This window comes from Plectropomus leopardus, chromosome 20 (genome assembly GCF_008729295.1).
Source record: "Plectropomus leopardus isolate mb chromosome 20, YSFRI_Pleo_2.0, whole genome shotgun sequence".
Lineage (NCBI taxonomy): Eukaryota > Metazoa > Chordata > Actinopteri > Perciformes > Serranidae > Plectropomus > Plectropomus leopardus.
In genome coordinates, this window is record NC_056482.1 from 18935231 (window position 1) to 18962728 (window position 27498).

The following is a 27498-nucleotide window of genomic DNA, read 5'->3' on the forward strand; positions in this document are numbered from 1 at the left end:
AAAGCGCCACAATAAATACTTTTAAAAAACTCAATAGCAATGCCTCTTCCCAAACTCACAGCAAACTACACAAGCAAACCACACCACTGTGCAGTGAACAGGTGCATTTACTGCTAGCTCAGAACCACTCAAACTCTGGACTTTCACCAGGGAGCCTGCTGTTTGTTTCCCTTGTGAAAACAAAAGTCAGTGGAGTGATTTTAATAACAGTGTAGGAATTGTGTAGCAAATTACATATGATGTTATATATTAGTAGACATTAGTAGCAATCATACTTACAAACAATTAATTTTTTCTAAACCTAACCACATGCTTTTGTTGTCTAACCCAATAAAAAAACCTAAAACTGCAGATTTTCTCTTAAACTTATGTTGTAAGTTTAGTTTGAAAAAGACTGTATGCAAAAGAGCAGAAACTCTAGATTTCCTGTAAAAACAGAAGTATATTTCAAAAGACGCAATGCTTGTAACAAACATAAATTTACATGCCATCCCTGAAAGTCCAACACTGACGCAGGAGAGTAGCTTGTGCATCATATCTTTACTTGCAGAGCCAGTGACAAAGTGGTGGCATTTAACAAATTTGGGTAAGAAGGGATTGTAAAAATATGTACTTTTGATTTGGGGGTAAAACTTTCCCTTTAAGACTCATATCAATAGTACCTGGGTTGCTGACATTAATTCTGTTGCATTTATAAACTGTGAATATATTTTGTACATTCACATTTTTTTGGCTTCTCAGACGCACATTTCTCATAGTCAGCCAGAAGGTTTTTCCATTTCAGCTGATTACTTTGAGCAAGCCTGGTCAGAAATCCTGTTCCTCAAGTATAGTAACAGTATTTGTATTTGAAGATTTTCTAGTACCCATTCTTGTTTTTACATCTGCAGGGGGGCAGACACATTCATTGCTGGAGTATCAGTACTTTGCTCTAGTGTCTGATTGTGATTTCTTGGTGGCCGATTTCACAACAAAAGACTCACCAGGAGCCACAGAGGGCTAAATTGTTCACTACAGTGGCGCCTTGTTTGAGATGATAAGCCAGTTTAAACAGAAGAGGTAATGTTGTTCGACAAGATGCTGAAAGAAACCAACTTCTCAGACCGGTCAGGCAACATTTTCTGTGTGTGTATGTGTAAAGACTGAGCAGACAGGACGGGGAGGCAGAGAAAGAAAAGTATCACTGTAAAATGCAGCCTGTTGATACATGTGTTTGAACAGTGTCTATAATGACTTCTTGTCACAGATGATAAAGTATATTTTCACCTTTCCTCTGACAAAACCATAACAAAACATTTTACCGCACTGCATCACAACCACAGCTTTTTTATTTTATGCACCCCTGCAGTAAATTTGAAATTTTCTACTATTCAGTTGAGGAAAAGGGCTCAGTCATCTGTTATCAGGAAACAGCGCACATTTATTAAACAGCACTTGTATCACAGAGTAGTTAGAACAATATTAATCACTTGTCCTGTGGTCCTACAAAATTAGCCATAACTGTAAAGTGCATAAGAGTATAGTATTTACATAAAATAGAGAAAAAAACAGCCAATATGCACAGAAAAAAATGCAAAAACCTTAAAGATGCAGACTATTTACAAATGGAATTCAACATAATTTGCATAATGTAAAAGACAGTCAACTTGATACCACTTTTCTTCAGACTTATTTAACAATATTTGTCTTTTCTTCCATTTTCTCACTTTATAATATTCATCTCGTCTTTACTGCACTATTTGAAGCACTTATCATATATCATAAGAATGCTAGAATTAATCATAACCCAGCTATGGCCATGATGAGACTCATCTGCAGGCCCTGCTCTGTCACTCACACATAATTTAACACTATTAATACTCAAAGATAAAGTGATTCTGCTTCACTTAATGGTGAGAATACAGTGATTTCATAATATTAATCTTTTCATACCAACAAATTATTATATTCTAGGGATGGGAATCACCAGGGGACCCACAATATGATATTACTACGATACTTGCATCACAATATTATTATTGTGTGAATTATTATTATGATTTTTCCATTTTACAGTTACTCATAACATACAGACCTATTGCAATGACATATTGCGATTTATTATGCTGCGTTTGTCAGCATCTTTTTTATTTAATAAGGTAAAGTTTTCAGTCTGTACATCTCACAGCAAATCATTTTTAGCCTATTCCAGCAAATATATCTTGCGGACTGAAAAAGCAATTGACTTTTAATAGTCTAGGCTACCAAAGTTTAATTTGTATATTTAATATTAACAATTTATAAAATAAAAAAGACACGACATAAAACATAAAATACTGTGAAAATATCCTGTATCAACCCCCATCCCTACAATATTCCATGTCTTAGAATAATCAAACTTTATGGTATTAGTATCTTATTGCTGCAACACTCCATAATATTATGGTACAGTTTAACTAAGTAGACTGTTTGTAATTTCATAAAGTCATTGAGTAAATACCATTGCTTCTTCATATAGGCCTATGTCCATTTTTAGCCCTTTGAAACCTGAGAAAATTGGCTTGATTTCTTTCAAAAACATGAGTACTGGAGGAAAAAAATAGCAAACAAGTATTAATAAGTACAAGAAAATACCTTAAAATTATTATTTAAAAAATCATAATAATTTTCTGACATCATTTTAAATATGCAATTATGATGATTTTTCTATAGCTTTTTTTCCCTAGACATATTTCCCCCGCTTAAAAAAACAATCTAAATCCACAAATGTCTTGCAATTTGTTGAACATTTCTTACCAAGTTGCTCATCGCCCTTTCCCCCCGTGATTTTGCAAGAAATCAAACAAACTTGCTTGCGTTCATAGGCTTAAATACTTGTGAAAGCAACACAAGAAAAGTGATGTTGCTCCAGGTTTCAAAGGGTGGAGTTCTCTTCTCCTTGTGTGTCTCCAGATGTGGGGCATGGGTCTCTCATAGGTCTGCATCATAGGGTCTGCCGTTGTAGGAGGTGTTGACTGACCGGGCGGGGGTCTTGGCTCTTGGGAAGGACACATCATCATCCAGGGAGTCCTTTGAATATGGCACGCTGCTGCTGGCGCTGCTCCTGGCCCGGTTCAGGCTCGGCACATCGACCCGTCTCGGTGGCTGCTTCTGGTGGCTAAACCGGGGACCAGTGACCTCCTCAATCCGCCTTTCCCCTCTGTTCTTTCCTCCGCAACACCGGCAGATCCCGATGAACATGACAAAGCCAGCCAGGACCTCCATGATCCCGCCGATGTAGCCCAGGATGATGCAGTAGCCGACGCGCACAGATATGAGAGGAGACACCGATGTGACCTCTTCGAGGATGTGGGTGTACCAGGCGATGGGGATGATGGTCATGACGCCCGAGAGGAAGATCAACAGTCCACCCAGGCCAGCTATGGTCCAGTTGGGCCTGTCTTTCCAGCAGCGGACCCCTGGGATGGCCACAGCCAGCCCGAGTAGAGTTACGATGAGGGAGGCCACCATCAAACCCTGGGCGACCTCGATGATCTGGTTGCCGAAATATGTGGTGTCCGTCAGCCCGCACTCTGCTCTCGTATTGGTTGAGGTGGCCCTACAGATGTCCCAAATGCCCTGCTGGATGAACTCATCGGACGGGGTGTTGGGGAGGTCGTGGAGGGTCCTCCAGTTTGGGGCCACAGTGGCGGTCAGGTCCAGGATCCAGCCGCATGGAGCCAAAACCATCCCGAAGATCAGGATGCCCGGCGTGCGTAAAGATAAGCGGATCCATTCCTGCGTTGATCGCCTCGGCATGATTGCTGTTGCTGCTGTTGATGTTGCTGTGTTTATTTCCAAACACGGTGTAGTAATTTAGACAGGAGCGACTGAGTTTTGACAGCTGCTCTTAAAAAACACGTCTGACTGAAACTTTGGCCGTGGGCGGAGCTTTATCTGTCTGCCTCGGTCCCCAAGAAGGATAGGTGTGGTGCGCCGTGCGCAGCACAGAGCTTTTTCATCTCCACCTGCAGCAGCAGCAAAGACAGGGAGTTTCGACGAACCTTTTATCATGCAAATGTGTGATAAGTTATTAAGAACAGCAAACAGCGCTAGATTTTTGTCGCTACCATCAGTTGCGCAAGTTTAAAATATAAAAGTTCTTTACAAGGGCACAGGTTTCATTTCAACGTTGGGGACACACTAACAATTACCGGCCAAATTCTAACAGTTATGTGCAGTTTTTAAAAATACAGGTGAACACTGTAAATCTTGATGCTTTTTGGGGCCCATATAATAATGTAAACCTCAAGTTCTACCTTACAATGCTTTAATATATTTAACAGTAATATGCTGTTGAATTTACTGTATTGACACTATTAAATGATGGTAGGATGCTGGCAACTACAGCTGCCAGTAGTTTACCATAATTTTACAGGAAAATGTGGATGTTTTGTGCAATTCAATGGTGCAAATGTCATTAATTTGTCAAAATCTACTGCAAAGACACTTACAGGTACTTTTATGTCTTTATTAGGGGGAACAAATGCACATGTTCTGAATACTTAGCGTGGTGTGCTCCCTGCATCCCCTTAAATTCTAAGCCAACATTCCTATATTTATCTTGTTAGCTTGCCCAGATTGTCTTTTTTCCCCATAAACTTTAGCTTTCTGTAATAAAAGATGTGTCCTTACATACAACTCGCTTATTTAAAAAATGATAGTCATCTAAATGAAATAAAAAGTCTGACAAATAAACAAAATGCATCATTTAAAGTACCATAACTGCATATTTTAATCAATGAAAGCACAACATTGGATTTTTCAGCTTTTTATTGGTCAAAAAAATGTAAGAAAAACTTTGTTCACCAGTAGCAGCAGTTGGAAATCACAGCATAAAATGTTGAGGACGGCACACACTAAAGCACACACTTTTTTGTGTCTTTCCTAAAACTTTGTTAGTCTAAAATATGACCTTTTAAAACAAGCAAAGAAAAAAAAAAATACATGTCACACTCAAAGATTCTGGTTTGAAAATGCCACCGTGGCTGTGTGGGAACTACTTTTGTAGAGAATGTAGTTCTGCAGGAATTGTCTGACAACAGCTAAAATACCTTTCTGTCTTGTTGTGTTTGTCTTTTTATCCTCTCTCCTTCTACGTATCTGCATATCTGCCTGTTGCTATTTATCTGTTTATCTTGCTCTATCACTCTTTATCACTACCCCTGCCCTTTTTGAGATTTCCTCTCAAATCAGTCTTGATAATCCCATTGAAACTGGAATCATTCACACGTGCTAACTCCTCAGGTGATGAAGTCCATGCTACATTCTAAAACCTTGATTATAAACAACATTGTGCACAGACCCTGATAGCAGGGTGAGTGTGACTATCACACTGCTATCAGTTGTATTGACCTTACATTAAAGTGGAAAAGTTTCTGAGAAACTGAACAACCTGAGAACATCTGATAATATGCCCAGAGACTACATTGTTGAAAATGGGCCCCTTTTAGATACACGCAGACCTTATGGTGGTTTTATCTCTTTTTGTGTCTCTTTGCAGTTCCTTTGCATCCTTTTGTGGTCATTTTGAGTCTCCTCTTGGTTGGTACATGTTAATTTTGAGTGACATTCTGTCAGTGCCCCAAGGAAGGTTGCTGGTTGCTCTTCTTGTTTTTATGCTCATATTTTTATGAATTTTGAATATGCTTTTATGCTAGTTGTCTTAATCATTTTTAATGCTAATGTTTTCACCTTGTAGCACTTTGAGATTTGTTCCAAATCTAAAGTTATAAAGTGCACTTTTAGAAAAGTCGCCTAGTCTAAGTTGAAGACAAATTAGGCATTAGGAACATATCTAAGCTCCATGTAGTAATCCCTCTGTGTCTGGAGTCCTGAAAACAGGCACACTAACAACTTCTATTTTTGGTTCTATGCAGTTCACTCGAAAAGTGTATTTTAGTTACGAAAGTCCTTAGTACCAGCTAATTCTTTGTATGTGTTTTTTCTTTCAATGCATAAAATGTACACAAGCATATCCTTGTTGTTGCTGCCTAAATTCAAACTAAAGTCACATGTCATTGAGGGCGTCGTGGATGCTTTGTTTTTGTTCAGAGAATCATTTCTCATGTAAGGTTTGAGCTTTGACACACAAAGAACAGTTGAAGGAAGTATGAGAGGTATGCCAACCAACCAACCAGACAGAACTTTGCATACTCATCCTCTGACGACACAGTCCTGTTTTATCACTTTTACAAGCTGAATCATTGTTGTGGCAGTTGTCACATGTAATCAGCCATCACATCATTTTAGAGATGTTGGCTTTTTAAACACACCTTCAGCCTGCAGTTGAAACAAAACTTGTGGGGTTTTGATCGCAGTACCTCAATACTAAATTTTGTTACTTGACATTAAGATGGCGTTTGTTACTTAATAACACAACTTAAAACCAATAAAATATCAATAACATCACTAGATGTTGTCCTGACATTGAATTTTGGTAACCTGATGTCACTACATAAATTCAACTAAACTGCAATTAATGGGAGGTTGGGAACAAGCTTACCCCCCCCCCCCTCCTTTTTTTTTAAAATAAAATATCTGGTAAGTACTACACTAGGTCAGCTAGTTTAATTTTAAATGCTATTTTTTAATCTTATTTTATATCTTTTGGAAAACATATTCATTCATTTCATATATTCATTATTGCATAATCTTTTGTGTTGTGTTTTACTTGCAGAGGTTATTTTGGTATAATTGTCTTTGTACCTGGTGCTATTTTTGAATGTCACAATGACAGAGCAAGTTTTTTAAAAAATTTTTTTGCAGTCTACGCCTACAGTTACGTTCGTCATTTGTATCGCTGCTCGTTTCACTATTAATTACATAATGCATTCACAACATTCACAAGGTAATATTTATTGGCTATGATTTGTGGATACAAACAAACTGGCTGTCATGTATAACACTGATGCAGTTTTACAGATTCTTCATGGTTCGCATTTTTCAGGGCCTATTATCAACAATATGTATGACCATAAGTTGTGTACACCATGCATGTGATCAGTATGAGGCAAACTATTGAATTTTCCTTTTTCTTACCTGAGACATTGTTGTAGATAAAATGCAAATGAACTTGTCACCAAAGGGAGAAGAGACTCATTGACTGAAATAGCCTAAATAAGTTCATTGCAAATCAAAAAGGAGGACAGAACAGTCAGAACATGTTCTTGGGGGGAAAAGTGTGAAGTTTTCAAACTTTACTTCACGTCTAATGATTTAGGATGCTGAACTTGCCTTTTGCTCAATGAGAGGATCTCGGACCCCTATCAGTGATGTTTAATTTATTTATGATTTTTCATGTAAGAAAACATGTTAAATCAAGAAATAACTTTAGGAGCTTGACAAGAGAAATACCTCACTTTCCACAGTAGCCCCAAACCTAAGTTGTGACAATTTCTTGCAGCACATCTGCTGCTATCTGGTGGCCAATTAATGTAACTACTTGAATATTCTGTTAGTGAACTGTCTTTAATAAAAGAAAAGTTATTAAAATTCTGTATAGAGTGTCTGTTTTTTGATGTGTGACTCAATGTCTCAATCATTAGTCACAGTGGCTTCATCTCGACTAGGCTTCGTCTTTGGCTCAAATGATACTGTCTGGCCTTTTTTATGTAGTCTGGGTTGGTTTTAACCAATTTCTTTTTGCAGCTTAGAAGATAAAGCTAAACCTAGAGAAACTACACATTCAATAATATGTCACCACAGATTGTATCTGAGTGGAAAATTTGTTGTTTGATACAACCACTGTTGCTGTGTATTCCTTTAATATATATATATATATATATATATATATATAATATAAATATATATATATCAATCAAAAAACACATCAGACAACTACTAAATCCAATGAAAATAGCCGCTGATCACTGCAAAATGTTATTTCTGTATCTGAACAAAAATATTGAGAAAGGCTGATGTGTAGTATTTTCAAAAATATGATTGCTTAATGTACTAGTTTAGTGCCAATCATTGTTTGCAAACTATGTTGTATAGTTTGACTTTCATATATCTGTAGTGTAGCTCTATAAACTAAAAAATGCATATTAAAATGTTCATAATCTTACATACAGTGTAGTATTATCTTTGAATGTATACATACTGTAATTAAATATTTTGACAGGGTGTTTTTATTTTTTGTGTGTTTTTTGTGAACATGTTTCAAACATTTATTTAATTAAACAGGACCTAAACGTGCAAACTCCATTCATTTTCGCTAACTCTCCAAATATTTGTTTTCAATGCCTAAAATTACAATAACAAATATCTTGTAATATAAACGTTTCATAGAGGTAAATAAAAAACAACATAAGTTATACATTTGTGTAAACTCGTAGGAATCCTCGTTTTTTTTTACTTGGTATTCGGTCTTTAATCTTGAAGAAATCTGCTTTTAAAGGATTATGACGTAATCATAATATTTGCTTTGTCAAACAGTTTTGTAAATACAGCCCAGTAATCCCAGTAAACCCAACCGGAAGTTGGACTTCCCTGGCAGGAAATTGTCAGCAGTGTTTTTGTTGCTAGTGGGGACTGTTGTGTTGTGAAAATGGCGACGCCTCGTCGCTCTTCTCAGCAGCAGCAGCCAAACTCCCTGCTGTCCTCCCCGCCCCGCGGCTCCTCTCTCGCCGTCACCCCGCCTGGCTCTCCACCGGCACCCACCGACGATGCCTCCCCGCTTTCCCGCGGAGCCGCAATGGATAACACGGCTGACGGTGAGGCAACCCCTGCCTCTCCCACCAGCACCTCCCCAGCTCTGGCCCTCACTGCCAGCAGCAGCAGCACTAGCAGCAGCGCTAGCTCCCCGACCACCACCGAGGGTAGCGGGACCAGCCCCGGATCTACGCCCGACTCGGGCAGCGGTGACGCGGGCAGCAGCAGTGGCAGCAGCGGCGGCGGTGGCGGTGTAAACGGGGCGTTCAGGGAGCTGTTTGAAGCCTGTCGAAACGGGGATGTCTCTAGGGTGAAGAAACTCGTGGATGCGGTGAACGTAAACGCCAAAGACATGGCAGGACGCAAATCGACACCCCTGCATTTCGCTGCAGGTAAACATAACAAAAAACAGCATTTAAACGACAAACAACAACAAAAAGCATTTAAAGCCTTTCTGAGACTGTTTGTGCAGCTGTAGGGGTGCATTTAAGGTGTGGGAGTGTACTCAAAGTGGCTAATCATCTGACTTTAGCCTTTAGCTGCATGTCATACCACAACAGCAGTTTTCAGGATAGTCACAGACAGAGCTAATATCCTCAGACAATATGAGAAACGCAGCAACAGAGAAAAAAACAATCTCAGTCAATTTCCAAAAGTAATTGATCTAACAAAACATTTACCTTGTTGCACCCACTTTTTTCACAGGACTATTTATTTGTCATTGGTCTCATCATTAAAATAGTGATAATAACAAAATAAAAATAAATAATGAAAAAATCTTATTTTTATTTCTGTTGTTAAAGATAAATCCCCATCTCTCTTTTGTAGCTATTAAAGTTCATAGTGTAAACTGGACACCAGTATAACAAAATAATTTTAACAATATCAACACAGGGTGGTTTTACTGTAGTACAATAATCAGTTTAGAAGCAGACCTGCTGCTTGGGTGTCTTTCAGTTTGTGAGTCAAACATTGCAGCTGCACAGTAATTTAACAGTTGTGTCAAGGGTACATGGATACATGGGTACTGCTTCAAAAGGTTTGCAAACATGCTTGCAACAAAAAAACAAAAACAGTGTGGTTTAAACTCAGATTTATCTGGATGTATGAATGCAACATAACAAATGCACTTTTAAACTGAACTGCCTTTAGTTTAACCCAAGGCTGTACTTCATTTTAGCAACAAGCAAGTCATACAAAACACTTAGTCATCTCAACAATAGATTTAATTTTTAATCTTCTCTGCAGTTGTTCATGGTCCACGTGGCTTTTAAAAATGCATCTCCACTTCAGCTCTTCAGCTCCAAACTTGACTTTTTCTTTAAGTTCTTTCATCTGTGCAGACAAAAAAAAGATAAAAGAAGAACCTGCACAGCTGTTTTTCCATCACATGCCTTCCTAATTCTCAGCAGCTTGAGCAATGAACAGATTCTGTCGAGTCCCGCAGCATGTTTATGGTGAAGACATAACAAGCTCCACCTGTATGGCACATCCAAACAGCTGCCACGTGTGCTTTACTAAACAAACTAACAAAATGTATTAAAAGTAAAAAGCCCAAAAGACTAATTAGAATTAAGTATTAATTATTAACGTGGAAAGGGGATCAAGTTGAAAATTGATACAGCAGCCTGTTGTTTACTTATCTGCAAATTATCTCAACATGAGTCACTGAGTCTCAGGATATCTAGACACCTTTTTAAAAAATGTTTTATTAATATTTTATTTTATTTTCAACACTAAAAAGTAATACATAAAAACAAACCAACAAAACCAAACAACCCACATATAAAGAAAAAACAAAACAAAACAAAACAAAACTAAAACAGACTGGACATAGAAACAGCCATATTAGCCAATTACATTATGAAAAAGGAAAGAAAAAAAAGATAACAGTAACAAAACTTACATGCAACAAGGACATCAGAATTGATGAACTCTGTTTTTTCAGGTTTTGGGCGGAAAGATGTGGTGGACCACCTGCTTCAGACAGGGGCGAATGTGCACGCAAGGGATGATGGGGGTCTGATCCCGCTTCACAACGCCTGCTCATTTGGTCACTCTGAGGTGAGATTTATACAGCAGTACTTTGATGAACTGATATAAATATGTTACTGGTTTATCATTTTTATTCAGAAATGTTTTTGCAATTTCCTGTGAGACTGTAAATTGTAGACACATGAAAATTTCACCAATGATTGGATATTGTGTGCAATGCTACCCAAGAAATATGACTCCAATAGACCTCAGGGGGGCGCTATAACTAAAGGTCAACCTTGAAAAGTCATAACTCCTGGGCTGTAAATCCAATTTAACTGAAACTTGGTGCAGAGATCCATTTATTTACAGTCTGGTCAGCCTGACTACATTTTCTGCCATTCTTTTGGACCAAGCTTGTTAAAAGTTGTGTAAAGTTTGATGATATCTCATTGCATTTTGAAGATATTGACCAATGAGTTTTAAAAGGGGCTTAGCTCAGCACATTAATAGAACTTTCTCCACAACCGTTTGGCCACCGTTTGAAACAAGTGCAAGGGCCTGCATGTCATGTTAAACTGATTTTCAGTCTTATTGCTATTTCTGCCTAGGAAACAATACTCTCATATGACAGGAGACACAACATGGTATCATAATGCTGAGTTTATTAATTTTCACAGTAGTATTTTTTTTCTTATTCATCTTGAAACCTTTGTTGTATTTGAGAAAATGCATGCAAAGGGAGATTTTGCTGTTTTTTCAAATCTACTGTAGACCACATTGGAACAGAACCAGATCAAAACCTTTCAACTTCTAGCGGTCTGTGTCGGCTTGAACCCTAAAATTGCAGCCTTTGGCTTTATATAAATGGATTTTTTCCCCCCGATTTGTTGTTGGAGATTTGTGCCTCTGCAGTAATTCAGAAAAAAAGTATTTTCACAAAATGAAATATGGAACAATTTTTGCCGTACAGTTGGTCTCCATTGCTTTTGCTGTTTTCAGAAAGTTATTATTACTTATTTGAACTTATTTTTAACTTATTTGAAACTTTCCTAACTCATAACTAAACAAGTGCAGTTGTGGTATCCTTTGCTGTGGGCAAGCAAGCATGCAAAACAAAGCTGCTTCAATGCAGTATAACGGAGTGGGAATACCCGTAAGGGTGGCACAAAGGTGAAAAATCTGTGCAACAATTTCAGTATCCTGCTTGGAATAAAGTGTAACAGTTAATACTTTAGCAGAATGTAAATGATAGCTGGTGATAAAAGGATGGGAAGGCAGTTTTGTGCACAAGAATTGGTGTGGTGCTAAAACCCAGATTGGATGTAGGAGTAAACTGCAATCATCATTTTTATGAGAGCAGAAGATTATTCTGTCCAGACACTCACATCCGCTCTGTTTGCCTGTAAACTATAACGTGCACAGCCAGCCTTAAAGATCACATTGAGAAAACATTCACTGTCATTGCGTTAACGTTCTGGTCATGCATGATGATGTTGTTTTTGGGATATCTGTGACAGATGGGCATGCGCTAATGCTTTGTGTCATCCCAGCCATTAACCACAGGGATCAATCTAATGTTTACAGTCTGAATTATTTTAGAGGCTTTTGGAGGTTTTCTTCGAGAGCACTTTGCAGCCTTGTCAGAAGTGCCGTGCTAATGCAACTGTGCGATCACAGTGATGATTAGCGCAGTGATGAGAGTAAACACGGCCCGAACTGAAAGCAATCACTCAGCCACTACACAGGTGCACCTCTGAAAATGGCACTTTGCCTTGGTTTAATTTTTTTGGTTTATGTGTTATTTTGTAATGGGTGGGTCTCAGTGCACTTTCTAATTTTGCAGTATCTCTGCCGGAAAATAGAGGATGAAACTCTTCCAGCTGGGAACAAGTTGCTGCCTGAAGTAATTTAGCATATCATTCTAGCCTTGTTCACAGTGCCAGCCCAAATATATATATATATATATATATATATATATATATATATATATATATATATATACATATAAAGTTCCATTCCTAACGTACTATATATAAAGTACTATATATATATATATATATTGGCATATCCAGATTGATTTTAGAAAGTCGGTACAGCAAAAAAACGCCTGAAATGTCAATTTTGCGAATCATATCCAAACCACATTTGAAGGTTTGAAATGTGATTCCAGTCAGTGCTCTACAGATGCCTCTCAATCAGGACACTTTAGTTGCTTGAATCGTATTTCAGAGTGTCTTTTGCATACTGAAACACTGTTGGGGGCTTTTCCAGCTGAGCTGCACGCACAAGTTTGTCTCACCACCAAGCACTGAACCAGACTGATGAGAAAAATGTGAACTATTAGATGCTATGGAAGTTAACTCTGAGGTCAAAGATGTCATATATGACATAACATTAACTAAAGTTAAAATCTTTGAAAACCTGCATGTGAACAAGACTGACTTTTTTAGCCAACACAGTCTTGCTCCAAACTTGTCACACAGTGACCGTTGGGTCAGTGACCTTCAAAGTCAGCCTATGATGTTTTAGGTATCCTTACTGCGTCAACCATTCAGAGTTGTGTGTGTGTATGTGTGTTTTTTTCAACACCTCACCATGTGTCTATTTTGTCTAAACCTAACCACCCATGACTTTGGTGCCTAACCCCAACCCTCGTGACAGTCCGCGTTGTTGTGAGAACACAGGGACCATGCCGTGTCATCCCACCACATATGCATTTGTTTACATCACTGTAATGGTCTGCGTCATCCCACCATGATGTCATCCCTCCATGAGCATTTGTTTACATCATCTTAGCGGCATCCCGGAACGTCATAGTTTGGGACGACTTGGGAATGAGAACATGTTATTTTTGACCAGAATCTGCCTGGTGTGCTGCTCTAAAGTGCTTGTGTCCCTCAAAAAAACCTTTGTAATCCTGCCTTGAGCTGCAGCATTTTTTTTTGGAGACTTAAAAAGGAGACGTAAAATACATCTAGGAATATATATCCAAAACTGAGTGTCTTTTGCAATTATTTAACAATTTTTCGGTGTTGAAATCAGTCATTGTTGTCAGCCTCCATTTTTCATGCTTTTGCATTGGAAAGTGGCATCACCGGCGTAGCTGCGTAGTTACTGATGCCTAAGTTGTATCCACAGCAACCAATGCAGGTAAGTTGTTGCTGTCTGGACACACAAATCTGATCCAATCATGGGCAAATAACAGTGTGAACAGTCTGCTCTTAAGATCTGATTTGAGGTACATGCTTTGCCTTCAGTCTGAATGTATACTCATAGCGAGGGAGGGTAAGATGGAGTCTGAGATTGACAGACACATCGGTATGTCACCGGCAAAGGCACTTTGTCGGACAGTTGTTAGGACTCGGCATTGAACCTCAATACTGTTTTGAGTGCAGACCAAAATGTGTCATTGCAAGTATCAGAAGTTGATTCTAAGTCTTGATATAAGCAATTTCTTCAAGTGCGATCAGAAATGTTGCTTTTGGAAGGCGTTCTACTGCATGTAGGTGAAATTTATGTGTGGGTGGCTGAGGAAGCAACACTGATGCACAGAAAAGATTCTGTTACATGAAAAAAATGATTTCAGTGAAAAAAATGGTTATTCTTCAATCTAAGGCAGTGAAATAAGTATAATTTTGCGGTATTTGCACCAGTATTTTAAAAGTTCAAGTGAAACTTACAGGGCTGTGAATGCTAATGCCAGATTTGCTCGAACAAGTGTCACCAGCTTGAGTAGTGGATAACAACAATGGGGAAAAAAGCACCTGGGGTTTGATGTGTCTTTTGCAGAATGAAGACTAAATGCAGCTGTTCTGCATGCTGTTTTCAGGTGGTGTCCTTGCTGCTGTGTCAGGGGGCCGACCCTAACGCTCGAGACAACTGGAACTACACACCACTCCATGAAGCTGCCATCAAGGGCAAGATAGATGTGTGTATAGGTAAGCACACAAACACACACTGCAAAGGCCAAACAAACACAAGTGCGTATTAACTGATTTGCAAGATATCTGATTACACAGCAAGCGTCAGTTTGTTTACAATAAATTATCTGGTGGCATTTGGCTTTTTTTTTCTTAGTGTCTGTTGTTGACCGAGTAAGACAGAGTTGGCTGTGTGAGCAGAAACAGAAAACATTTAGCTGGTTGCCACTATGCTTCCCAGAGTTGCATCGTTCCTTTGGGCGCCATAAAGTCACTGGTAGTTCATTGACATTGCTAAATATGTTTCATTATTTGTGGCGGTGTTGCTGTGCTGAATTTATAGATGTTAAATTCTGTATTGGTTTTGAAGTCTAGTGTTTGTGTACCTTTTGTTTTAAATGTGTCCTCAGCCCTTCCACAGTCACAATCTGGAGTTCTGTGTAATCACAGTAATTTTAGAAACTATAATAAACCACCGGCACACTGTACGCTATTATTTTCCATTAAACATAAAGCCACAAATATGCTGTAAATTGCAATTACTGTGTTTGTGCTTAGTCTTAAGCCCACACAGGGGACAGAGGAGTATTGATTTTGACTTCTTACAATATATGAGCTCCCACCGATGTAGTTTTTTCATTTTGAAAGTGAAACAGCACCACAGGCTCAGTGCAGAGACGACATTAGTGGCAGCAGTAGCTCTTTAAAGGTGAATTGGAAAATAGAAAGGCTGTATTACTGATCCCTGAGGAAAATCTGAAGTAGACAAGATGAGCCCCGGCATGAAAACCGTCTGAACAGTAAGTTGTAGGATAATCTTTATGATCTTAATGGAAAAGCATTGCTCAGTGTGAGTAGCAATAACAAATGAGTGCGATGATAGCCGGCGTCACCTTGCTGCCGGCATCAGTCTGGAGTGCTGAGAGCAACATGGAGGAAAAGTTGTTTTTATGTCTACACTACGCTGCTGCAGAGTAAGTGTAGAGCAGCAGCAGAGGGCTTTGTGGAGCTCCGATGATGAGTTTGAACACACTGTTGTCAGGACTCAGACCAGTTATTGATTCATCAGTGATTATGAATGACACTGATATTGAGGTAGAAGAAGTTGTCTGTATGTGCACGATGGCAATGCACTGACTTCATTTGTTCATACTTGCTGTTATGAAACTTAACTTTAACATAACAGCATGAAGAACTCAGAATTCAGTATATATGATGGCATGCTGATTCTTGATGCTTGATTAAACAGCATGACTGTGTGTGTGCGAAACTGAATCTCTCTGGTTTGTTTTTACTTGCCTTCATTTCAACCTCTCGGTGGGAAAAAATGACGCTAACAAAATATTCGTTCTTAAGTTGCAGATCCACCAGTTGTCTCATGCAATTTGCTCTTAGGTTTGAATGAAAGTCACTAGTTTTTCAGACCTCGTGTACAGATAGTCTCTCTACACAGGGGACAAACACTTGTTTGATTTTGAAGCCTCAAGTTTGACATTTCGGCCATTCCCATCAGAAGTGACCGTATTTTCACCCTTCAAGGGTGCCGCTTAATCGTCCACTGTAGTTTTTCGCACACTTGGCACATGGGTGGATTTTGAATTTGTTGCAGTCTGCAAGCTCACCACTAGGTTCCACTAAATCCTACACACTAGAACTTTAAATTATTTAATACGGAGGTTAGATATAGTGCCAAACCAATGAAAATGAGAATATCTTTTCTTTTTTTAATGATTTTATTTACACATTGGTCTGGCGACGTGGAGTTCAGTTGGTGGTAGGAAAAGTCTCAGGGCTGCCTCAGGGTCTTTATGCAGGTTGCAGACTGGGATCATCCTCTTTTATCACAGCTGACAGTCTAACAACAATTTGGTCCATCTCTGTGACTCTGTCATCATCTTAATGGCCTCCAATTGAAGTTATGAACCGCTTTGCTGTAGTTAGATGGTGCTTTAACGGCACTTCTAAAATGGCATGCTGTTTGCAGCTGAGAGAATATTTTCTAATTGTTTCGGGTCCTCTACTGACGCTGCTAAATTTGCTTCTGTCTGATGATTACTGATAGCGGGACTTAAAGCTCTGCTGTGTTAAGCTTTTCTTCTTTCTCATTTTCATTAATAAAATCTGCCCTAAAATAGAGTAGAATAGGCAGCCCTATATAGCAATTTATGGGTGTTGACTATCCTTACGATCAAATCTCACAAAAGCGCATCTCCTTAGTTAAAGGTCACATTCATCAGGCTCAAAAGAGCGAATACAAGTTTAATACAAGTTTTTGCAGTTAAAGTTGGCGAATCTGGTAAAATGGATTTTAAGTAATCTTTCTTTCTTTTTGCTGTTACAATCAGCAGACTTAGGAGGGAGCAGGTCATGAAGAGGATGTGATGCTTGCTGCCACCACCATCCTCACTCTAAAGCCTCACTTAGTTTAGTTGCGCTCTACAGCAAAGTCACGTTGACATTCTGGGGCTCATGTCTTTGAAGGACACAGACAACTCAAACTGTTGTCATACACTGCTCTGATAAGCCCTGCAGTAAGCATGACTGAGTGCCGTCATGCCGGAGTGCTTCCACCTTCCGAAAATACAGTCCGACACATTTTGGGGAGCAAGAGAATGATAAATACGATTCTCACTACCAGTTCAGAAAGCAAATATTTTCAGGTCACATCACCAATTTGGGAGATAATTTGAAAAACTGGCACCTTCTGCTCCCACTCTAAAGCAACATATTCGGCTTCCCTCTGGCACAGATGAAAACTACTTTCATCATTATGTGAACATCCTTGACTGCAGCACTAAGGGAGCATTTTTTTCCCGCTTTGCCATAGGACAGTTAGAAACTGACAAAACATAAAGGATACTAAACATCTGCCTTGATAAAATGTGTATGTCAGTGTTATGTATATAACAGTTGAATTTTAAGTGAGCTGAAATTACCTAAAAGCAGTCGATGTAGGAAACATCTTGCACTATGCTGTGGAAAATTAGCAGCAATTGAGTAAACGTGAGTTATAGGAAATGATTACTGTTTTTTTGTTGTTGTTGATTTTTTAAATTTATTTGTCCAACTTTGTCCCGTCAGCCTTAACTCAAGAATTCATATCCTGATTATGACAACATTTGACACACACGTCTAACAGGATTTAATGAAAAAGAGGTGACATTTCATATCCAAAAGGTCAAATGTCAGCTTCCTTGTGACATCATAACGCTCTTCAAAAACACTTTTTCTGGCCATTACTTAACATCATAAGTCAGGAACAGAGGGGGAGACATTTGTTCAGATACTGAATTGGTGACACTAATCTTTTGTATCCACCTTGAACCCGTGTTGATCTTTGATGTGTGGGATGCAGTCATGTTTTCACTGAAAACTGTAACTGCAACTTGACTGGTGCAAGGAAGCGTAAAACCGCAAGGCGGTCATTCTAGTAGTGTTTGGTTGGCTGTCCTAACTGCACAGTTACAGGCAAACCAAGGCATGTCAACAAAAATCACATGACCTCTAGTGCCTTGTTTATTGGACAGAGTTTTGGTAGCCTGTCATCCTGCCAGGTTAGAGATTTGGCAGCTCAAATCAAGTCTGATTTGACTGTGACTTTAACTCAGCATGATGGATGCTCTGTCCTCTTTCTCAGACAACTTGAGTAAGAAATTAATCTTTCATTACCAGACCTGCATCTCTTCAAGCTCAAGTCTAGAGAAAATCTCATCAACAAACTTGGGATAAGGAGATCTTGGAAATCCCAAAGCAGCCATACGATTGGCTCTGAGCCTCCATAAATGTCAATTCAGTACATGGTTTTACTTATCCTCAGTTCTCTGCAGTGCCATTTTACTGGTTACAGGTATGATCACACGCCACTCTGAGACTCCACATTTTCCTGAATGACATTTGTTTAAAAATTTCTCCTGATATCAATAATATTTTTTTTCCCTTGTCATCATGAAGTAAATGTTGATTTCATCAGCATTGAGATTGGTGCCCTACAAACCTTGCTTTGAGTATGTAGTTCTGTCTGCAACTGGGTATGATCTCCAACGAAAATTGAGGTTTGATTTATGGCACAAAGGAAGTGCATCAACCAAAACAGGATCAAACAGTAACTAGAGTGTTGTAAGCTATTTTCTTTAGTTGCATCTTGGCAAAATGCTCAGAGTGATTTTAAGTTCCCTCTGGTAAGACGTTATACGATATATGGGTGTAGAGCTTTTACAATGAACGGTAAGAATGGACGCAGTAAAATTGTAATGTGCTGCCGTTGACAAATAGGGAAGCAAAAAGGAGTTTGCCGTCTTAGTCCAGACTAACCTCCGTGTTATTACTTTATAACCTTCAACTGAAAACCCTCGGCTACAGTATAAATTCTTTGCAGTTACTATCCCCTGATTAGCAGAAATAATTGTGGAATAACAGAAGTAAATGAGGAAAATCTACCTGGCAAAAGATAAGGACACCCTGCAAAGCTCTGAGGAAAACAGAAAGCTATCTGGTTGTCTTTTTGACAGCGGCCCCAACGATAATACCACTTGGAGACACTAGAGAGGGAAAAGTTGTCTATTTCCTCTTTAATGAGATGTTAATGCAAATGTCAATGTTGTCTGGTTTTAAAGCACTTTGTAATCACTGCTTTTGACAAGTGTTTTATGAGTAGACTTGATTAATATCGGTCCCCTGAAAGCCTTGAACCCCTGCTTTTGAATTTGAAGGGGCCGTTGTTAACTATTTTTTAGATTGATTTGAATTATGAGATGCCCTTACAGGGTTTTTAAATCAACTGTCTGTTGTGTGGCATGTTAAAACAGTTGCATTTATGAAATCATGGTAAGATACTAACATGTTGAAAAATTTTCAATGAAATGTCAGGAAATAATAAAAATTGCACATCAAATTCTGTTAAATGAGGTCTTCAGAATAGCTTGTTTTGGATAACCAAAAGCCCAGAAGTCAAAGATATTGAAACTACAATGATATAAATCAGAGAAGCAGTTAAATCCTGACATTTGAGAGGCTTAAAACAATCAATGTTTGGCATTTTTCTTGGATAAATTCTATTGATCGACTAATAGTCTCAGCACTACATTTGTTGTAGAGACCTGCCAGTTTCACACATTTCCTGCAAGCTTTCTCAGTTTTTACTGTTCTACACAGGAAAAGGAGTTCCTTGTCTTTCAAATGAAGGGTGGAGGTTTGACTTTTGCCCAAATAGATGCCTGAAGCTCTTTGCCTAAATGTTTGCTTGTGTAAATTTGGCACAATGCCACAAAAAATGTCTAAATGTAAATTTGGACCAACTAAAAGCCACATTCGCAGAGAGGCTTTTCCTGTGAAGCAACTGCAAAGACTGCACAACATCGCACCTGCCGGCTAGTTCACCGTTGTTGTCTGCTGCTTTAATTCTTCCAAATTCAGTTTTCCCATTTGAACACCACACTTCAAATGATACAGGCTGAGACAGTCTGGATGCGTCTGAGTTCAGTACAGTTTTGTACAAGTTATGCCCGCCTTACACCAAAAACCTTTTAAAACCTTTTGAAGTGATTTCACTGCAAATTTCTAACATCGGAGTAAAATCATGAGTTTTACTTCAGTTCGCGCTTCCATGATCTTGATAGTTTGGTGTAAGTTGGTCATAAAACTCGTAAAACTCAAAAAACTTGGATCATGGAAATAGTAAAATTCAATGCTGTGAACATTGTCAACAACCCATCTGTGCGCGCTCACCAGAACCAAACAGGAAGGAGCAAACAAAGTCTTTTAGTGTGGTAGGCCTTAATGATTAGACATAGATGTTGCAGAAAGTCATCAAAAAACTATTACAAATTTTACCAATCTTGTCCAAAAAGGGGATTTAGGTAGTCCGAGAGGGCTTTTGCAGGTATTAACGCCAAGTCGCGCACATAAGAGACAAAAGTAAAATCACACAAGTTGTCAAATTCAGATGAATCACAAACATTGTTACAGTCAATGCTCTTACCTGTTTATGTGTGTGTGTGTGTGTGTGTGTTGCTGTGTCATTTCTCTCACTATGGGCTCTCTATTCTCTTACTGTAGGGTAGCAGTATCTGTGTTTGTGTGTGTGCTCGCTCGTGTGTATATAGGATTGGTGCAGAGCTAAATCATATTTTTGTTGAGGGGTGAGTGGGTGACTAAGGTCTGCGTCAGGGCTGCATGCACATGCACAGTGCACGTACAGACACACACACACACACACACACACACACACACACACACACACACACACATTTCATGCAGGTCTGGTTATCTCCCTCCTCTTCTCCCCTTCTCTCTGCCAGCTTTGAGCAGAGTAGTTTGAGATGTTCACAAGTCAAAGGGCATGTGCACCGAGAACGGCTCGGCAATCACAATAGTGGGAAGTGAGATAGAGAGGCAGGCAGTGAGAGTGTTGACATTAGTGCCCTCAAAAGAGCTAATTTACAAAAAAAAATGAGCGCAGACAGAGTTTGTTATTCAGCTCATACCTGTCCAGTAGTCGCAATACTCTGCCCTCTCTTCTCCTCTCCTCCTTTCCTTTCCTTTACTTTACTTTCCATCCCCTCCCCTTGTTTCTCCTCTCCTCTCCTCCTTTCCTTTTCATCCCCTCCAATTGTTTCTCCTCTCCTCTCCTCCTTTCCTTTCCATCTCCTCCCCTTGTTTCTCCTCTCCTCTCCTTTCCTTTCCATCTCCTCCCTTTGTTTCTTCTCACTTCCTTTCCATCTCCTCCCATTGTTTATCCTCTCCTCTCCTCTCCTCTCCTTTGCTTTCATCTCATTTCCTTTCCATCTCCTCCCCTTGTTTCTCCTCTCCTCTCCTCTCCTCTCCTTTCCTCTCCTCTCCTCTCCTCTCCTCTCCTCTCCTCTCCTCTCTTCCTTTCCTTTCATTTCCTTTCCCTTCTCTTCCCTTCCTCTCCTCTTATCTCCTCTCCTCTCCTCTACTCTCCATCACACAAACAAACACTCATGTTTTGTTTTGCTCTTCCTCCCCTCTTTTCGTCCTCTACTTCTCCCATCCTGTCTGACTCTCATCTCATCTCCCCTCCCACCCCAGCCTCCCACCCCAGCCTCCCAGCTCCTCTCCTCCCTCATCTTGCTCTCCGCTGCATTGCTCAGTCAGTCGGAGAGGCGAGAGTCTCTCCACTCGCACTGCCTGCCCGCCTCGTCGCTGCTGCTGCTGCTGCTGCTGCTGCCTCGATTAGCTGTAGCCGCTCGTCTCTCCCATCCTCACTCATTTTTATGTATTTTCTCAGCTTAACCACAGCCTCCCGCCGCTCCTCCGTGGAGGTGCGATGTGTTTTCTAGCTGCTCACATAGTCGCTCTGTAAGGTCCGCTGTTTATCTGGCAGTGTGGTGTAGTGTAGCTCTCGCTGCTCTTGTTGTGGCATGTCTGTTTACATCAGCAGCATGGCTCGCAGGGCAGGGGCAGCCAGGGGCAGCCGAGAGAGCAGCGCTAGCAACAGAGGTGGAGCAGCTGGAGAAGGAGGAGGATGTGAAGCAGGACGTGCATCAGGAGACACAGACAGAGGTGGAGGAGCAGGAGGGACAGCAGAGGAGCAAGTTGGAGAAAAAGGAGGAGGTCCGGGAAGAGCAGTTTATGGAGCAGGATGTGGTTCGGCGGCAGCAGCAGGAGGAGGAGCAGCAGTAGGAGGAGGAGGACTAGGGGGAGGTGTGTGTCGGGGAGTTTGCATGTCAGTTCAGGAGCTCAGCTACTGTCTGTGTCTGCCCTGTTGTTGTACAGTGTTACTGCAGCATGGAGCCGACCCCAACATCCGCAACACCGACGGCAAGTCCGCCCTGGACCTGGCTGAACCCTCCGCCAAGGCCGTGCTCACAGGTCAGTGTCCTGTTTGTCTGTCTCTCTGTCAAATCTCAGTACATGTCACATGTCTTACAATTCAAATATAATACAAGTAGCTTCACTTGTATGAACAAAGATGTTTTTGCCAAAACATTTCACAAAACAAAACAAAAAAAAAATCATTTTACACAAAGTACATACATTTATTCATCAGAATCAGATTCAGTTTGTTACAGTCACTCTTATACCATGTATACAGAATGAAATAAAGTACAAGTAAGTTCAAGCACAAAGTATGTAAAGATATTAAATAGAAATACAGTAATAATAAAAATAATTAGTGCTGGTATGTAAATATTTAAAAATTATAAGTATTTATAATGTGCTGAGTGTCTATCTATCTGTCTATCTATCTATCTATATATCTATATATCTATCTATATATATTCATGTCAACAAAGAAACAATTAAAAGCAATATATTCTTTCAAAATCAGTAATAAAGTCAGTAAAATAGTAATGAATGGGAAGGCAGTGTGAGCTGTGTGAAGATGAACTCCAGCTGTTATGTGTTGTTGTGTCGCTTGTCTCTTAGATTGTCTCTTATCGTGCTTCTATTACTATCTGTGGCTCATATTCTGTTGCAGATTGCATGCGTTTGCTCAAGTCTTTCCTGTTTTTAGTGTCTTGTTTGCTGTCTTTTCCTCGAAGGATGCCACATACGCACTTTTATCTTAATGTGAACATAACTGTCAACCAGAGTTCATTTCATTTTGTCCAAGGCTGCAGGCAGTATCACCTCTTGTTCCTGTCAATCTGTCACCCTCCTTTTTTGCAAGGCTGTGCCGCTCACTGCGCGTGTTATTCACATTTTGTGTCCAAGGCTGTGCACACATTGGCCACTAAGTCACATTTTCTTCGTTTGGCTCTATGCCGCTTCCCAAGGCTATAATCAGGGGTCAGAGGTGTTTGTGTAGCTGCTTTCTTTTCTGTTCTCATTTTTTTCCCTTTTGGCTGAGGCTGCACTCATTGATCAGCCATTCGATAAACTCGCTATCTGTGGAGGATTTTTGTTAGCTTGCCTTTCTTTCTTTCTTTCTTTCTTTCTTTCTTTCATTCTTATCTCTTTTTCTCTTCCTCTTTTCCTCTCTTCCTTTTCCTTCCTGTCATATCTTGTTAAAATATAGCAGAATAACCAAAACAATGACACGGCAGACCTTTACTGAGCATTTCTTCCTTTAATACAACACATCTGTTTGCTGCAAACAGTGAAAAATTGAAAATAGATTTAAATGCAGTTTGAGACTGTAAGAAAACACACCTCCTATACCATCTACTATACACTTCTGTTGCCTCATTGGGAGGCAGTTAAGAGTCTTTATCATAATTGTCATACCAGGTTTAGAATAGCACTGTTACTTGAGTACTTGAGAGGCTTGGGCAGTATCACGGTATTACAGTATACCGGAATATTTAGAAATCCTGACGGGCGCTAATCTTTCTATTGACCTCATGCTGGAGAGACTGTAGTAAAGTTAAATTGTATTTAGTGCACTTATTGTGCCACCAGAGGCCAGTCCGGTGCAACAAGCAGCTGAGCTGATGGTGAGTGGTGGGGATGACGTTACAGGATTTGAACAGCTGGCAAAAGACTGCAGAGGAAAATGGCATATTATCAAATCTAACACATGAATTAAGATTTTATTGTGACCAAACCAAAGTAAGTGTTTGTTGCCAATGGACTAAGTAAATGACTAACAAGAATAACCATAATGGCTTTTATTTTGTTCCTGTAGATTTTGAATGAAGTGTGTTTTACTGAGTTAACATGGCAATTAATCTACTCTTAGATTGGTGAAAGAAAAACTTTGATTTGATAAGGCCTGTGGTTTAATTTTCTATGTTTTTTAAGAAAAACGTGTAAAAATATTCCTTTTTTTGCGCATTTTGTGAGCCGAATGCATAGCCAATTTTCAACGAGCTTTGCAGCAAAGCAACGTAGGTAATATGTGTAGATGAGCCGTGGTAAAACTCCCTCCATCAAACCAGTGCCTAGATTAAAAAAAAAAAAAAAAAATTTAAAGCCCTGTTTAGCTGAAACAGACAGAGTTTGTGAACAGTTAGTAGGCACCACACTACTTCCTGCGCAGTGAAAACAGCGGCTGAAAAAAGTGTATTTAACAGTAAAACAAAGCAGCGCTGATCAATGTAAACCAAGATTCTTTTACTGTATTGCCTCTTACTCACCTCCGATGTTTTCAGAAACATGTTTTAGCTCACTGTTTAACTGTAAAACAAGATTGTTACTAGCTGGCCAGCATTGTGTCGAATGAACGACTTAAGTCACCCACCAGTGGGAGCAGTTTTTGGTTTGGTACGGTACAGCACTTTCAGGTAGTTGCATGTTTTCTACCTTTTGAAAAGAAGCAAAAGCTTTTCCTCTTCTTTTTTTTTCTGGTCATGTAGCGCCAATTTCAAAAGTATTTGCATCTTTTTTGCATACACAGCCTAGTTTTATGTGAGAACCCTCTTCAGGTAAAATACTTCTTTAAGGGTTCATTGCGGCCAAACCAGAGCTTGTGATTGTTTATGTCAACTTTGAATTTAGAGTGTTTTACTGTGAGTGGCAGTGGCAGTTAACCTTGTCTTAAAAGAGACATGTGAATTCAGAAGGTGTGTGGGTTTTATTTCTCTGTTCTATAAGGAACACATCTGTAAGAATATTGACTTTACATTTTGTGATTTTGTAATTTGTTTAATACTGCCATATACCATTTACAACAGAGGAATTTCAAGAAGGTATGAAGGTCACTAAAATCTGATAGCTTGCTCTCAAAGTTATCAATTTCTCAATTTTTTCCACCAAAATGTTCAGCATTTCCCTAAAATAAAACTGCAGAAAGAGGCTTTTACATCCTTACAGGAATAAAAAATCTCAAACTCATTGGATAGCTTTAGTGGCCAATGTGGAGCACTAAAACTTTGCAGAGAAACTCAGACTAATTACTGGTTCTTTCATTGTTACAAGCCCTTAAAGGCGGCAGGACTCATTACACCTATTCAGTGCTACAGGAACCGCTGGGACACAGTTACTGCTTTTAAATGAGGAACTTATTAAAAATATATGACTTTTAAATAAATAATTTTCAGTATATTTGTTTTCAGTTTCTCCTTAGACATCTTTTGCAGGTTTTTTTATGTTTTAAGTCTTTCCTCTTTACAAATAAGCACTTCTCATCTGCACACTTTTGATGAACTTCTTTGCGCTATATTGCACGTGTTGGCTGACGAGTTGTCCTTATCTAACTTTTTCTTCAGATGTGGAAGGTTGAAAGACGCAGTTCTTATCGAACTAAATTAGTCTTGTTTTTGTTTGCAGTAGTAGATGAGCAAAGGGAATTTTAAAGTTAAATCTCTTTCTGTGTCTCTGTGTTTGTATTTATGGGCTATAAATCAGTTTTCGCAGCACCGCTTTCTCTGTTTACACAGGGTTACATCACCAATCCCCATCAATTCCCTCTGTGGTAAATTAGATAAACCTTGAGATACCACAGCAAGGGGTTGTGCACTCTTGAAACATGGGGAGGATTTTCACCGCAGCCGCCTCTTGTGAAAAATCATTGTCCTCACCAGCTAGAATTCAAATGAGGCCATTCGGCGCCAGAATTATTGAACATTGCCGCATATTTTGCAGTTAGCCCTTTCACCCCGTCTCAGGATCATCTGTTATACAAGTTTTACAACGTAGCTGTCATGGATATGCGATTTATGAACAGTAAAACTAGATTTAGCAGAGGAGGAATTGATCGTCTGTATGTGATAGAAAATATTTACCATTCATTGCAGACTTAATTTAATCTTTCTGTGTGTGTGTGTGTGTGTGTGTGTGTGTGTGTGTGTGTGTGTGTGTGCGCGTGTGCGCGCGCGCGCATGCATGTGTGTGTGGTATGTAATAACTCAATGCAGCTAATATTGTAAACAACAAATTGAATGAGACAGACTAAAACACAGTCTTGCTTACAAATTGGAGTGTGCTCAGTGCAGTTTTGTTTTGTTTGTTAATTGACATCAAAGATGAAAACATTTTTAGTCTATCTAATGCTGAAACAAAGATGTGAGCAGAATCTGTTAATCAAAGGAACACATTTTTTAGCAGCTTAGCTAGTGTTATATATTATTTTAATTGATATATAGTTGATATATATTTTAGGCCAGAGGTTCTCAAACTGTGAGGGGCAGGTCTCCAGGGGGAGGGTGGTGATTTGAAGTCGTGGGCACAGAAGGAAAGAGTCAAAATCTGAACGCACAGACGTGGTGTACATATTTTTAGATTCAGTGTGACTTTCTGAGTAGGCATGGATGGTATCACGATATCATGGTAGATGGGGGTATTTAGAAATCCCAACAGAGCGTCTTCATTCCCCAGGCTGTGAGACTTGTCAACTCAGTCTTCAACTCCAAAAAGATGTAGCCTGATCAATTTTAATTTCATGTTTTAAACTATGTTTAAAAATGGACTAATAATGTAGATTAAGATTGCGACACTAGCATCCTTACTATCATAAGGATACCATCAGAGTCTTTCATTTGATACCTTTTTTTCTCTCATGCAAAACCCATCATGTGAATGGAAGCATTCTGTTACGTAAAATGCATAAACTGTATAAATATAGGTAGCAACTGCAGTTTTTGGAACTTTTCAGCCCCAGAGGTTGCTGCTTGGTTAAAATGCCACCAAATGCCACAGGCATGCAGTACAGCCATCTCTGCATCCCCTTTGGTAGTATCTCAGAATACTTAACTGCCAACTCCATCAAATACAGAGTGCCCGACTTCACCACATCATAGACTGGATTGTAGCTGCTGTGGTAGGGGCCAGTCACATGCAGCATTTAATCTAGGGCTGCAACTAATGATTATTTTCATTTTTGATAAATCTGCTAATTATTTCCATAGTTAATTGCTTAGTCTAAAAAAAAGTCTACCCCAAATTAAAAAATGCTCATCACAATTTCTGAGAGCCCAAAGTAAAGTCTTCAAATCAATTTAGTCCACATAGCAGTCCAAAACCTGAAGACTCTTCATATATCATCACAAACTGTAAAATAAAATGGCAACTTTTCACATTTAACAAC

The 27498-nt window shown here is 39.3% G+C and overlaps 2 protein-coding genes across 2 annotated transcripts in view; one reads left to right on the top strand and one right to left on the bottom strand.

The window, feature by feature from the left end:
* Nucleotides 1-2826: 2826 nt before the first annotated feature.
* Nucleotides 2827-3932, bottom strand: cldn23.1 (claudin 23.1). Its single transcript, XM_042509700.1, has one exon. It carries the CDS (start codon nt 3775-3777, stop codon nt 2950-2952), a length of 828 nt encoding a protein of 275 aa, XP_042365634.1. The 5' UTR covers nt 3778-3932; the 3' UTR covers nt 2827-2949.
* Nucleotides 3933-8545: 4613 nt separating this feature from the next.
* The window catches only part of LOC121959502 (poly [ADP-ribose] polymerase tankyrase-1), a 114466-nt gene continuing 95513 nt past the window's right edge, over nt 8546-27498 (top strand). The window contains exons 1-4 of the mRNA XM_042508835.1: nt 8546-9065; nt 10622-10737; nt 14480-14588; nt 22305-22400. Coding sequence (XP_042364769.1) covers nt 8570-9065; nt 10622-10737; nt 14480-14588; nt 22305-22400 — 817 coding nt within the window. The 5' untranslated portion in view covers nt 8546-8569. The remainder of the gene's footprint in view (nt 9066-10621; nt 10738-14479; nt 14589-22304; nt 22401-27498) is intronic.

What these genes read in the sequence shown, in the direction of transcription:
- cldn23.1 (XM_042509700.1), bottom strand. Translation starts at nt 3,777, where the DNA reads ATGCCGAGGCGATCAACGCAGGAATGGATCCGCTTATCTTTACGCACG.